Source organism: Patiria miniata, unplaced genomic scaffold, assembly GCF_015706575.1.
Source record: "Patiria miniata isolate m_02_andy unplaced genomic scaffold, ASM1570657v1 HiC_scaffold_23, whole genome shotgun sequence".
Lineage (NCBI taxonomy): Eukaryota > Metazoa > Echinodermata > Asteroidea > Valvatida > Asterinidae > Patiria > Patiria miniata.
The window spans coordinates 1879768-1894551 of NW_024037062.1; the positions used below are offsets into that span (position 1 = coordinate 1879768).

The 14784-nt window shown below is 41.3% G+C and overlaps 1 protein-coding gene across 1 annotated transcript; it reads right to left on the bottom strand.

Moving 5' to 3' along the window:
* Nucleotides 1–4616: 4616 nt before the first annotated feature.
* On the bottom strand, nt 4617–12392 carry LOC119731241 (sperm-tail PG-rich repeat-containing protein 2-like). Its single transcript, XM_038204328.1, has 11 exons — nt 12242–12392; nt 11329–11482; nt 10434–10705; nt 9913–10077; nt 8723–8959; nt 8061–8174; nt 7253–7412; nt 6788–7044; nt 6413–6596; nt 5597–5712; nt 4617–4770 (listed from the first exon to the last, which is right to left on the bottom strand). The coding sequence occupies exons 2-11, from the start codon at nt 11438–11440 to the stop codon at nt 4636–4638; spliced, it is 1752 nt and encodes a 583-aa protein (XP_038060256.1). The 5' UTR covers nt 11441–11482; nt 12242–12392; the 3' UTR covers nt 4617–4635.
* Nucleotides 12393–14784: the final 2392 nt, after the last annotated feature.

Sequence of the window (14784 nt, forward strand, 5' to 3'; positions counted from 1 at the left end):
GACAACGAAACTCTAGAAAATTGACAAGAACCGCCGAAGAATGAATGTAATATAATTTAAGGAAATTGCAGTATGAAGGACACTCCGTATTTTATCGTCGTGCAACAATTTCTTACAAAAGAGGGCGCGCTACACAAACACTGCAAGCATTTTGGGAGAACAGTACATGTAGACTTTATTGTGATTTGAATCCCAGTACCAAACGTCTTCGTGCTTTTATAATCTCCGTAAATGCTCCACAGTATCAAAAAAAATGACCGTGGATGTGTACATGTTCTTAAACCCCTACTGTTTTGTTTTAGGCAGTTTCAACTGAGTTCAGGTGTTTGAATCTGAAATTAGGCCTAGGGCTATACACATGTCATAGTAACAGACCTTTTGACATCTTTACTATCAAAACGCTACTAGAAACACAATTTGTATTTTGTAGTAGCTGGAGTTAATTTTGTAGGGTATCTTTCGGAAGAAAATCCAGCTTTGAATCGAAATATTAAAATTTCCAAAATATGAAATAGGCAATTTATTACTTTAAGGCTCCGTTCCTATCATATCTGCCTATGGTATAGGCCTAAGCGAGAATGAAAGCACATGTTTTGTACTGATAAGTTATACCTAAACAGCTGGTGAAGTCCAGATTTAATTGTTCTTTCTGATTCATCATCGGCTCTGCAGGATTTATTTTTTAAAGGGAAGTATAATAGTCTGAGAACCATTCGGTTGACAACTCCCCCATAGGGCACTGGCGATCGTGAAGTGTAGGGCCCCTGTTTTGTTTTGATCAAATTAGAGTCAAAATGTTTTTTATTGCTCAAAAATCACCTTTAAAATCAATAGCAGACTTTTCTCAATTCTAATAACACCCGTTTTGCATTTTTGAACAGATTCTTGGGGTAGAAATCACGATTTTCCTGCGCGGTTTGTGCCTTGTGATTTAGCGCGCCGTGCGTGCTCACGGTACATCGCGCGGTGATCGCCATCTTAATTTTCGGGTCGCGTGTTGTCGCCGCACTGTCATCGTCATTTTACCCCCAAATTTCCCTTTAAAAAAAATCAAAACCCTGCCCTCTATCTATGACATACCTGTTTATTGAGAATGTCGCAAACTAGTTTGGTAGGTCCAATAAGTTTAAGTGGATTTTGTTCCCATATAGGAACCGGGCCCTACACTTCACGATGGCCCTACTACTCAGACATGTCATGTATGTGCAATTCCGCAACGGTCGACTGACGTAAAAATAGCAACGGCGAAAAAATAGAGACAGAAGTCCTAAGTAAAAGTAACTACATGTAATTCCCAATAATAACAATTTACTTGGTCTGTGCCGGGGACCCTTTAGCAGTTAAACGTCCGTAACACTGACATCTCCTGTTTATAACACGGAACATATCTTACCTGTGTGTAAAAGCTGACGATCTTCAACTACCAGCACCACCAGCTTCACGACATAACACGCAGTGTTCAACCACGGAATTAACGGAACTGCAACATACAAGTCGGTCCTCACGTCAAATGCGTTGTAGGGGTCGAAACCCCTGTCTAAAAACGAACAAATTTGAGCAATTTCTTTTTCAGTTGACAACTCTGCCGAATCTCCAAATTGTCCGCAAGTAGTACAAGCCACAGAACTGCGGTTGTGTTCCAAGCATGCAGGCCTGCGCGAATTTTCCAGCAGGCAAGTACGGTGATAAACTTTCTTCGGAATTTGGCGGTCTTTTATTTCCAATCGTCTGCTTTTCGATAAGCATTGTGGGAAATTGAAGCCTTTTGTTTTCTGCGCTCAATGTGTGACGACTTTTTCATGAACCATTCAAACCAAACAAGAAACAGACGTCTGTAGGCCCATTTGGCTCTGCGTTGCTTCATCCCTCAAGTCGAATATAAAAAATAGCTGCGTTGGGCTAAATTATTTAGCCGCTTTGTCCGTGTAAATATAAAAGATCGAAATTTTTAGGGGAGATTCGTCTTTGAGATGTTTGACCAGCTGGATATTTAAGGGCGGTACGTGTCCCGAATAATTGCGGTCGTCTGCAAACAGAGGGGGCGAAAATTTAGCACCTTGCGTCGTCTGCTGATGGGTCACGAATTAGCCTGGTTCTATATAATATTGTTAAAATGAAGGTTTTATATTCCCCTTTGCCAAAGCTAGGGGAATGCACTTTTCATTTTGTCGAGCCGACTTGTACCACAAAAGGTGAATTCAATGCAATAGAAAGATCCCCCGATTCTCATGAGATGACGCCCATGGTATGCCACCTGCACTATAAGTACTTTCAAGGAAATAAAAATCGTTAGTTTTTAACCCCAAAGGGAAAAGGTCGGCAGAGTTGAGGCGGGAATGTTGGGCAGCATCTAATGCCTCGAGTTTAAAAGAACCTCAATTAACTAATATACAGTGGCACGGTGGGGTGCCTTAGTGAGGGAAAGGGGTGGAGTCTGAGCTACTTCAAGTAGTGGGGCAGATAGGGGAGAATTGTGCCTTTGATGATACAAGCAAGGCATTTGGCACACAGTAAGAGTTTGCCTTAAGCAAGATAACTGGCTATAGGGCCATTGCAATTTTGTCCTTTGAAAAAAAAATCATAGGTAGAATAACAAGCACTTTTCAAAATTTTCAAAATGGCTGCCATTGCTTGTGATTCTACCTATAATTTTTCAAAGGACAAATCTGCGATGGCCTTATAGCCAAATATCTTTCTCAAGACATACTCTGTGTGGCAAATGCTATGTTTGTATCATCAAATGCACAATTCCATCACCTATCTGCCGTACTAAAGCTACTTGAATCTAATGTATAAATTCATTGGCAAAACCTCTTGCTATCATAATTTTTATTTAAGAACAAAGAATTCTCTTCAAAATTTGTTATGGGGACCTGCACAAAAAGATAGCAAATTTATTTGTATTTGTATTGTGGGTCCCAAATCTTTTGAAGGGAATTCCACATGATAGCAAATATTATTTCAAAAAGTGTATGGGAACCATTTAAATAAATGCATACCAGACATACAAAAAAAACTTAACAAATTCAGTAAGTATTTTTTTTTTTTTTTTTAATTTACAGGTACATATCATTATGCATCATTGTTTTCAACTGTAGATTCTAGTGTTGATTTCAACCATGCAATGCATTTTCCTTTATTAATAAGTCTGCAGATGCACGTCAATACAATATCAAAATGCATAAATATTTGGTTATCAAAGTATCCTTTATGGACGGAATATCTTTTGCACGATTTTTATCAAACAATGCAATTTTATAATACACTTTTTGTATATACATGTACAATTTTAAAAATTGAAATTATCAGTACCAGAAATTATGTCAGGTGGGTTATACTGGCAGAAGAGATATTAATCGAATAGACAAACAAATTGATATAAAACTGCATAATCATTTACAAATATCTAAACACTTCAAAATGTACAATGCTATATTTGTACTTTGAAGACTTAGAAACAGAATCCTTGTCTGCTTTATTAAAAAGATTCAATGTTTTAAAAGTTGTGGACAGTGTAATTTAGTGCATGAATCTGGCCACATGACATTAACCTATCCACCCCAACCCTTCAAAATCCAACTGCATGTTTTGTTGGAATCTGTTGGAGTGAGTACTGCACTAGTAAACCATTAAGCCAGGTCACCTTATTTTTTACTCAACATGTATGTTAGCATTCGCACAGGGTCAGAGTACATCAGTTGGCATCAATGCGTAAGGTCAATCTCCCTTATAGGCCATCAGCCTCGGTCCAAAATTTTGACCACCGGTATCAAATGAGGGGAATAATCGTCATAACGATTTTTGGCAAGGTTTACACCTCCAAAGTTGGAAAATATGTGATAACATTGCAGTGGTGGCAGCTTTTTGGGTGTTATCATCCTTCTTTCAAAATGTCCATCAAAATGCTTGTTACCACTCTAGGGGTGGTATGCCTTGCGCATGCGCACTATAATCATTTATGTCCTGATTTGATACTGGCCAAACCCCAGGCTGATGGCCTATTAATCGTTTGAATTTCCCGACAAGATTCTGTTGCACGGTTGGACAGCATATACCAGTGGTCTTTGTGTAGAACGAGCCAATCGAAATCGTGACGTGTATAGTGCAGGCAGTAGCATTGCCATCACAATAGATAGATATCCAATCGTCAGTCTATCCTTTGTCTGCAAGATGTGGCAAGTTCGCGCAAGAACTATTGTTGACCATTGGTTAACCACAGTTCGACTAAAGTTAGCCCGAACTCTGTCTAGTCGACGGTGGTTGACTACCCTAGTCGACTATTTGGAACCAACCTACTGGGGCTGGTTGCATCGCTGGTAACCAATAGCCGCGCCCATTCATAATGTACAGCAGGGAGCCAGGATCCAGAAGTTTTGCGATGACATTTGACCAGCGTTTGACTAGAGACGTTCGCACGTTGCTATCAGTGTGCAGGCGTAAGGTACGTCACAAATCAACCACTAGTCGACTAATGGTCCTTGCCCGAACTTGGCCATGAATTAACTCTGCTGCACAATTTCCGAATGCTTGGAACCCTGACTACTGCTTGCACTATTAGGACCACGTCAGACTTCCACTGATTGCCACCTGGTTGTGATTTACGATCTAGTCATCTAGAACATACAGCGCCAGTATTTAGACACCTAGCACGAACGCTTGTTTCTGCATGACAGAATTAGCCCTTGAAATCTCTGCGTGTGGGGCCACCGGGTTGTTAAGGGTTGCATTGAAGGTTCCTTTCAGTACTGTGTCCTGTAATAGGGGGCTCAACTGTAGAGAAAGATACAAGAAAAATGAGAAAAAAAAAACTAATTAGAGATGACAAAAACACCATTCAGAAAAACTTATACAAATATACATGGGATTTCCGTTGGAAGAACAAAAAAAAAAACATTAAAAAACATAATCAACACAAAAACAAAGGCTTTTCCGGAAGTCTCTTGACTGAAAATGAGTCCAGAAGTAACCACAATTGTGAGAATGCACCATAGCGGATTTTCCAAGCAAATCCTGTCCGAAACGGTGAAGGAAAGAAGGGTAGACCACGGCAGTGACGCAAAGCGATATTCTAGCCAACATTTCCTTCTACGAGCCATACCAGAAGCACTGAACAAAAGAAGACAGACCTATTTCTTCTCCTCGCACAGCTACTTAACACTCCTTTCTTTTTTTATGGGTTTCAACTTTTGATTTGTTTTATTTTGTTGTGTTGATTTTTTTTTAGCTTGAAATCAAAATCGAATTCTCGAAGCAGTACTTTGGAATTTTTTGAAATTGGTGTGAACCTTAAGATAACTGATGATAATCCATTCTGCCTACGTTTTCCAGTACAGTGAAACGCCGCTATATGTAACACGGTGGGGTCAATAAAAAATGTTTGTTATATTGGTTGTTCGTTATAGTGATTGTGCATTATACTAGAATTTACTATTTCGGGAGCCTAAGGGGCTATATAGCCAAATGTCCGTTTTAGCCAAATGTTCGTTATAGCCAAATGTTCGTTACAGTGGTGTTTGTTATAGCGGCGTTTCACTGTACCTTTTCCTTTTTTTATTGGCCAAAGAGCCAAAATATTATGTATCCGCTTCACACTCACCTCGTAAGCGCCAGGCCCTGGGTATTCATTTCTCTTTTCCTTGAAGCGTTTGTCTCTTGTCACCATCAGTCCATTCTTAGGTTCTTCCTTAGGGGATGGGTTGTAAGTACCAGGACCTGTCATATAAAAAAACAACCAAAGATTACTAAAACATATAGAGAGGGTGTCGAACCTGTTACCAATGGAATTAATGCACAGTTAGATAATGATAGCACAAACATTTTCTGTGCTTATTAGCAAATTTTTGGGATCAGCTGGGTCCCACTTTATTGTTCTGCTTACAAAAATTCCTGCTTATTAGAAAATTGTGTGTTTACGGTTAGAAAATTTACAAATTAGCAAGGAATTTTGGCTTACAAGGATTCTGTGCTTACAGGGCTAGCACATATTTTGTTTGCTAGCACTGTTAGCGCAGAATGGTGATCAGACGCACATAATTCTGTAGTTGTGGCCCAAGACGACAGCGATCAATAGCGATGGTTGCATTTTTGTAGAGTGCCGTTGCACAATTGTTTTTTATTTTCTCGCACCAGTGTCTTGGAAATTTTGCAGAAATGGGAGCGTGGCCATTTTATGTACATTAGACCACTGGTGTAAATATTAATATCTTCGCATTTGATACCGGTCGTCGCACGCTCGCGTGGGGGTATCACTGCATCGCATATCTAATTAGCGACGCTTGATCACCACGTAGTGCGCTATGTTTACAACCATCGTGCGCGCCCGCACGACTGATTATAACCCATTTTGCGATTGCTGATTGGTTCCCTAGGCAAGCCTAGGGAGAAAAGAAAGAAGAAGTTTCTTTTATCATACCTGGATTGAGGGGCTCCGGTTTCTCAAGAAGGATGTCTCTAGGAGGAGCGAAGCGAGTGGATGAGGACAGGAATGAACCCTTCTTACGCCTTCCAGCCTCAGTCCTGGGAGGTGCCGGAGCTTTCTTGCCATGGCTGAGGTCGTAAGATGCGCTGACCTCATAGCTACCTGGTGGTGGATTTTCCTGTTGTTGACCAAAACAAGTTGAAACTACTTAGGCAGGGCATGAAATATCCACTGATACAGCTATCAAATTTAAACGATAAGGGATCGAGTCAGGATAAAACAGAAAATGATTGTAAACTTCAACTCTAACAAACTTTTTTAGAAGGCAATCCAGAAGAAACAACAAACACAGAAGGGATAGGAATCTACCTTGATAGTTGGCGGGGGTGAGTGAAGCCTCTCCGTCTGTGAGGCAAAGTTAGCGGTGACGTTCTGCGAGTATCGGCTGTACTGTGGCCGGCTCTTGGGCTGGTAGTGGGCCGGGCCTGGCTGGGCCGTGTCCTCCCGTTTTGTGATGGGTTTGATGCGTACGGAGGTCGAGCCGAAGGCTCCCCGTCTCGTGCTCTCGATGTAGGCCTTGCGCAAACTGTCGTTGGCAATCCCGTTGAAAGTGTAGGATCCAGGACCTGTATAAGTAAAAAAATTACTGAAGTTAGACAAAGTAACGTCAAGTTCGTATCATCATTATCACTGTTCAATCCATCATTCTTCATTCATCATGTGACAACGTGATGAGCTTCAGTCTGGAACGTGTGGAAAAATAAACGTTTAACGAAAATTCAATGATCAATGAGTACAGATTGTGAATAATGAAGGTGACATGACTTGTCCTACCTGGCGTTTTCTGGATGTGGGGCTGGGGCTGGAACCGTACGGCTGTTTGGCCAAACGGACTTCTCTTCAAACCTCGGATCTTCTTGAGTGCTTCCAGAGCATGCCTTGGATCGTTGTAGGTACCCGGAGCTGGTGCGCTGTGCTTCTGGTCATGAAAGCGCTGCAGAGTACCCAAAAAATAATACCAAAAGTTATGAAATAAGTTCATACAGTAGTTATCAGTGTTATAGTCGAGTCTATCCCAAGTCCATCACAAGTCCTCACAAGTCCTCACAAGTCAACCACAAGTCCATCACAAGTCCTCACAAGTCGACCACAAGTCCATCACAAGTCCTCACAAGTCCATCACAAGTCCTCACAAGTCCACCACAAGTCCATCACAAGTCCTCACAAGTCCATCACAAGTCCTCACAAGTCCATCACAAGTCCTCACAAGTCCATCACAAGTCCTCACAAGTCCATCACAAGTCCTCACAAGTCCATCACAAGTCCATCACAAGTCCTCACAAGTCCTGCAGTCTCAAGTCGAGTGACAAGCTATTCAAATCAACCGTGACAAAATCATTCCTAAATATTTATAACTTGTGATGGACTTGTACTGGACTTGACTGCAATACTGGTGCTTATTTTTATCATCACTCTGCGCCTTACACATACGTTATTAACCACACAAGCATGTGCACACAACATAAAAGTCATTGCTACTCCATTAAAATATTCCCATTTATAAATCTTTCAAGCTTACAAAAAATGACTCTCGAATGATTCTGTATAGAGGACATATAACACAAAAGTCCAATATCTTTACCTTGGATTGCGACATAAATGGCGGATGGTCCACCTCCATTCCCTCAGTATTTACGGCCTGCGGTCTCTTGTCAAACTGACTGTTGATTTCGTACTTGCCTGGTCCTGGAACAGCCTGTCATGAAACAAAATGTGAACAGAGATTGTGATAAAGTGTCTAGCTCAAGAACACAAGCAGCCCGATACTATGGCTGCAGATACACTTGCATAGTCCTGAAACAGCCCATCACAAAACAAATGCGAACAGCAACTGTGATAAAGTGTCTTGCCCGTGGACACAAGAATCCCGACACCATGGCCGTATGCAAACTTGGCTGAATGTAAAATTGCCTTGTCTTGGAACTGCCAGTCATTAAGCTAAAAAAAAAAATGTCAACAGAAGTTGTGATAGTGTCTAGCCCAAGGCAAAAGCTGATCTTTCAACATACTCACTCATAACGGTGTCAAACGCTGAACGTTAATAATAATAATAATAATAATAGTGGATATTTATAAAGCGCACGTATCCACCAGGACTGGTGCTCAAGGCGCTACATCATTAGGTAAAAGGTTTTTAAACGTTTCATGTACTTCATTCAAATGTTCGGAATAAGTTGGTCGGGTGCGACTCTGGAACTAAGGTCTGAAACGAGTGCTAGATCAAAAATTTTAAAAACCTTTTACCTTTTTCTCCTCTTGATGAACAATGACTTCATGATATCTTGGCAGTTTGGACTCAAATACTCTGGACGTTTGTCTTGTCGGCCCCGATGCATTCAAAAGCTCCAGGTCCTTTTCGGCTGGAACGAAAGGGTCGTATTCGCCGGGGCCAGGCCCTCCACGACCGTTGAAGTCCATCCGCCCTGAGGTCAGGTTGCCAAAGTGAACCCCTTTGTATTTGGTCGTTGTCTTCGTGTCATTCTGTGGTGGGGAAGGGGAAGAAGTTGAGAATTCAGTGTGGAATTCAGTTTAATAATAATAATAAGTTGGGAGGCTTATCATCCTTACTCGCAGCTGAGAAGCTGAATTACGAAGGACGCGGCTACAACGTGGTCAAGCTGCAGGCATGTAAAGTCGCCTTTGGTAGCCAGCCATATGACCATAGAGCACGGCCTGAGATCGAAGTGTGTGATTTTTTCGGAAGTAGGAAAACCTAGAGGGCCCCGAGAAAAACCCTAGTGGCACAGGAGAGAACCACGCACAACTTTACTCACATATGTCCTAGCTGGGAATGAACCAGGGCCATAGTGGTGAGAAGCGAGCGCTTTACGCACAAGCCACCCATGCCACCAGAGTGAGCCCAGTGTGGCCTGATCTCAGAGTTAAGTTAATGCACATGACCTTCACATGTCAAAGTCAAGCCACATAGAAATGAAACAAAGGTATTCTCCCTATCAGAGATGTTAGTGACTTTCTTTGGTGTATCCGCGGACTTTTCCCAAGCTGTACTCTCCGCTATGAAAAGCTTTCGATGACATTTGTATGCAGAATATACTAAGAAGATGTAGCTGTTTGGCAAAGCAGGAGATAGAGTTACATCTGCTTGAAAAAAAAATGGATTCTAAATGTAGTACATCAAACAGCAGTCTTTCTTTTCATTGCAAGTGCCAATTTATGCCTATCCATTATGTACAACTAGAGGGAAGATGGAGAAATTTAGACACAAAACCTGTCAGAAAAAAAAAACCTAGCCTGCTAGCAGTCAATTTTAAACTGTCATGGTACACTCACAGTACAAAGTTTGACTGGGCAAATCTTTTCCTTTTGTTTCTACCTAAACTGCTGGAAACTATCCGATGTCCAGCTGTAATTTCATCCTCTGAGGTGTATAGTAGTTCAAAGTGTAAAACAGAGCAAGTGTTATGTGTTCTTACGTGTGATGGGGCGTAGTATGCTGGCCCTCTGGTTTCATCTTTCTGTGGAGGTTCTTGTTTCTTCAGTGTCCCGTCTTCATGTTCCTCATATCCATAGGCTTGGCCTGGCGTGGGAATAGAGGGCGCTTGGGGCTTGCGCGAATATCGAATCCGACTTGTCATCAACTGTAAAAATTAACAGTACGGAGGGCTTGAAATTCAACGGCCTTTCAATGTTTACTAACAATCAGATGTGTTTACGAAAAAAACGTAACTTTTTGTGTTAAACATGAGTGATTTCGAGGACAAACAAGGAAGTAAAATAAAGTCTCAGATAACTGAAGGTTATGTTTTGATTCAGCTTAATTTGTTTAAATCTATCAATCCAATATAAAATTTGTTTTCACAGCTAAATAATTGGAAAAGTCATACAACTAAAACATACACACATATAAGTTTTTGAAAGCAATAAGAAGCACCAGACAGGAATGTCATCAGTTTAAGGCTTCATCGCATTTGGAAAAGAAGAAAAGTTTCCTTACGGATCCAGATTTTTCGGCCTCTCTATCTTGAGTCTGCACCCCCATCTTCTTAATCCAGTCTCCTTTCTTGGACAGGTTATAGGTCCCTGGGCCAGGCGTCTTGGAGACTGGTGCCTCAAACCGTGTGGACCTGTTGGCCAGCGATTGGCCGCCCGTGATGCGCATGTCGTTGATGTGGTCGTAATGGCCGGGGCCTGGTGCGGCGATGACGCTGTCGTGAACAACCAAGAACGTCTCGCGCGTTGTCATGGAGGAAAAGGGTGCGTAGCCATCTACATGTACAAGAGAAAACATTCTGGAGTTATCATCTTTTAAATCCGAAGCGTATGGTCAACGATTAGCATCCACCTGGATGCATCAGACCAACTTCATCAGTCAACTTTGTTTTGAGATGAATATCATCATTTTTTAACAAGTAACATTTCATTTTAATTACTTTCATGCATTATTCATCAACTGGCCGGGGAAAGCCCACAAAAGACTTTTAACTATTTCCAGTGAAATTCTCTTCGTTGAAAAAGATGGGAGGAAAGTCCCAGAATGACATTCCAACCCACAGAATCAAGTAGTTACTGAAAATCCAAACCACAAAATTGCCCAGGCTGGATTCAACCCTGGGTCACAGTGGTTGGAGGTGAGGAAAGTGATCCCCCGATCAGATGACATGTAGTAAGAACTTGTGGTTGCTGAAATTGAGAAAAAAAAGCCGCAGATTTCAGAATATCTCTACATTGCTCTATAGAGTACCGAAGTGAATACATCACGCGCACAATTATGTGTGTAAAAGACATTTAGCCCGTGAACCAACATGCGCGCATACTCCATTCGTTTGCGCTACACTTCCCGGTTCAAATGATGTCACACTTCGGTACTCTATTTAGGTATAGTCCATTACCTGCTTTAATTTTTGAAGGTGCTGGGGCTTCAGGTTCATAGCTGCCAGGCCCGACAGTAGCTGCTGTGCTTTCTTGGGGTTTGGTCAAGGTTCGTGGTGCTCGGTCATACATGGTGAATGGATCGTCAGGACAATTTTAATCAAAGTTACCAATCTGTAAATCAACAAGAAAATTCTTAGGTTTAAATACTTTACTTAATTTTCTGTGGCCGTTTTGAGGGAGTTATCTGATGTTTGGCTTGGACCCCACAATCGCCAGACCATTTCCCAATGTTAAAAAAGGTGATGTGTAGGGTTCAGTTCTCGGACTAGGCCCAAGTTACTTGGGCTAATGTTTGCAGCAAAATAAGAGCCCAGGGCCCTACATGCATGATTCAACTTCAAGAATAAAAAAATGTAAAAAAAAAGACTGTTTGGATGGCACTGTACACTTCGCGCATGCGTAGTATGGCTCTGTACACTTCACGCATGCGTAGTAGGGCTAACGTAAACAAGATGGCGGCCAACACTAATTGACAAATTTGTCGTACATTTTGCGTTAAAAAAACCCAAGTTTTTAAATAATTTTAACTTAAAAAAAAAAAAAGTTTAGGCCTAGGCCTAATTGATATCCGGAAAATGTTCTTTGTTGCTTTTTCTACCATAAATTATAAAGCTACTTTTATTAGTTTTAATGTTCAAAAGCATGTACAAAATGTGTTGATGCTCGTTGACGACCGTTGACGCTTGTTGACGCACTTTAGTAGGACCGTCCGTTGACGCTTGTTGACGCCTGCCCTTGTTGACGCATTAGGCCCTAGAACCGACGAAAACTTACATTAGTTTATACAATCAAAAAAAGTCAAAACCCCGCACATGTTCACTTTAGAAGTTCAGGCCTAGGCTAAATAACTAAATATAATTTAATACTTACACAAAAATCTAAAAAAGCTGATATCATCATCCAGTTGTGTTTCACTTAACGTAAGAAATAAAGACGAACTTTTGGCCAACGTGTAGCAAGCATTGGTCGCGGTAAATGTGATTATGCATGCAACAATCGAATCACATGCACACATAATAATCGCGAGCTAGCTAGCTGCACAATGTTATGGCAGTGTTCTTGACTGTTGTTGCTATGGTGCCTAAGGTGCGTCAAATACTTTATACCGAGTAGTTCATGTCGCTACTCCTGATTACGTTTTCCATTGAAATTGCTCCTTTGGAATCATATTTCTCAAATGTGATATTCATATACTCTAAAAAGCACCACTTCAGAATTTATTGTGCAAATTAATAATTGCAGTGTCTTAAATACATTGGTCCTGAAGTACACGATATACTAAAATAGCGAACCCCACTGTACGGCTGTTTTACGTTGATATTCGTGACTGCTTTTGCATACATACAATGGGTGTCGGACGCTTCGCCCCATTTCCACGTCGCCCAATGTCACTTCGCCCCTAACCACTTCGCCCCATCCCCACTTCGCCCCATACCCACATCGCCCCATCACCACATCGCCCCATCTCCACATCGCCCCATCTCCGCTTCGCCCCATCCCCGCTTCGCCCCATCCCCGCTTCGCCTCTTCCCCACTTCGCCCCATGTAGTATGAAAAAGGTGAAGGCTAGGGGTGCAGACCAAATAAACTGCCAAAGACCCCAGATAATAAATGCTCCCAATTCTAGAAACTTAGGAAAAATACAAACTCTCTAATGAGGTGCTCGAGACACAGATGAGAGAAATGATGGCTCTATCCCGCCCATTCAGAGACGCCTCTCCTATTGGCTTGTGAATAAAAAATGTGCGTAAGAACAACACATTGAGTTATTCGATGATGTGACATTGTGTGGTTTATGTTCTTCAATTGAGACACATGAAAGGGGTCTCAAAAATTGGGTAAATTGGGTCAGCCGCTGGATTCAAAAGAATCCGTAGGTATGGGTCACTGCCTTGAGGAAAATGTTCCGTAACAATTTGTCTGACATGTGACACTTACAACTTCATTTAGATGAGATTGGTTCCTCCAAGAGTGAAATTAGGATGTCAATTAGGTATTGTCGTTCTCAGATAAGTGGGAGACGGGTTGGGAACAAAGTTGGATCTTTTACTTCAAGCTTTTTTCTCGGTAGGGGAGAGCCTAGCTTGAGAGGTTGGTTATGATCGTTCATTTGGTGATGGGCTAATTCTTTCCGTTGGTTAGCAATTAGTGAATCTGTTGGAATTGTTTTTTAAGCCAATAAAATAGATGAGAATTTTTTTTTACATGTAACGGCTGGGGCGAAGTGGGGATGGGGCGAAGTGGGAATGGGGCGAAGTGGGAATGGGGCGAAGTGAGGATGGGGCGATGTGGGAATGGGGCGAAGTGGGGATGGGGCGAAGTGGTTAGGGGCGAAGTGACATGGGGCGACGTGGAAATGGGGCGAAGTGGAAATGGGGCGAAGTGTCCGACATTCCATACAATAGTAACCTATTATTATTGTCAACAGAGGGCGCTCTCTTTGTTTCCCGGTGTGACCATAGGGTTCCACCCAGAGCTATATTAAATTAATAAATAGTAATTTAATAAACAACGCAATATCGTACACAAAGGGCGCCGCCTTGTGACGCTTAGGAGCAAGATGGCATTATTTATTTTCCTGGCAATTAAAGATTGTTCTTTTCAATTTTATTAGTGGCAACCGGGTCATAATTTAAAGTTTTATGGTAGCGTGCACCCAACGTCAACGCGGATCACGATCTGCCCAAACGAAGTCGGCATTAAGTAAACAAAAATAACACACAGTTTGTGGAGATGATAACTCAAGAAAAACACATTGCACTGAATTGAAATTTCGTCCAATAATTGTTCGAGATATGGGACACAACCAGTTTGAAAATCGACGAGAACACTTGAAGAATAAATTTAATATGATTTAAAGAAATACAGTGTACAAATCGCAAAAAATTCAATCTGAATTCAAGTCACTTTTTAATTGAACATGAATAAAGCACTCTTTGTGGAGACGATCAATCAAGAAAACCCGATGGCATTGAATTCAAATTGCGTCCTATAATTGATCGCGATATACGAAAAATTAGTTTAAAAAATCAACAAAAACCGTTGAAGAAAAAAATGAACACAAAAACAAAAACTACAGTGTGCAAGGTACATTTTACCAACATCAATTTCTTCCAATAGAGGGCGCGCTACACAAATAGTGGTCACCACCGTAAAGCAACGCGGATCACGATCTGCCCAATTCAACAAAGTCGGCATAAAGTGAACAAAAATAACACACAGTTTGTGGAGATGATAACTCAAGAAAAACACACTGCACTGAATTGAAATTTCGTCCAATAATTGTTCGAGATATGGGACACAACCAGTTTGAAAATCGACGAGAACTATGGCAGAATAAATTTAATGTGATTTAAAGAAATACAGTGTACAAATCGCGAAAAATTCAATCTGAATTCAAGTCACTTTTAATT

Bases quoted from the DNA above. Each gene is read 5' to 3' on its own strand.
- LOC119731241 (XM_038204328.1), bottom strand. From the start codon at position 11,440: ATGTATGACCGAGCACCACGAACCTTGACCAAACCCCAAGAAAGCACA. The intron at 8,175-8,722 runs GTAAAAGGTTTT...GTTTCATGACAG, and splicing joins TTCATCAAGAGGAGAAAAAG to GCTGTTCCAGGACCAGGCAA. The intron at 7,045-7,252 runs GTAGGACAAGTC...TTACTTATACAG, and splicing joins CCACATCCAGAAAACGCCAG to GTCCTGGATCCTACACTTTC.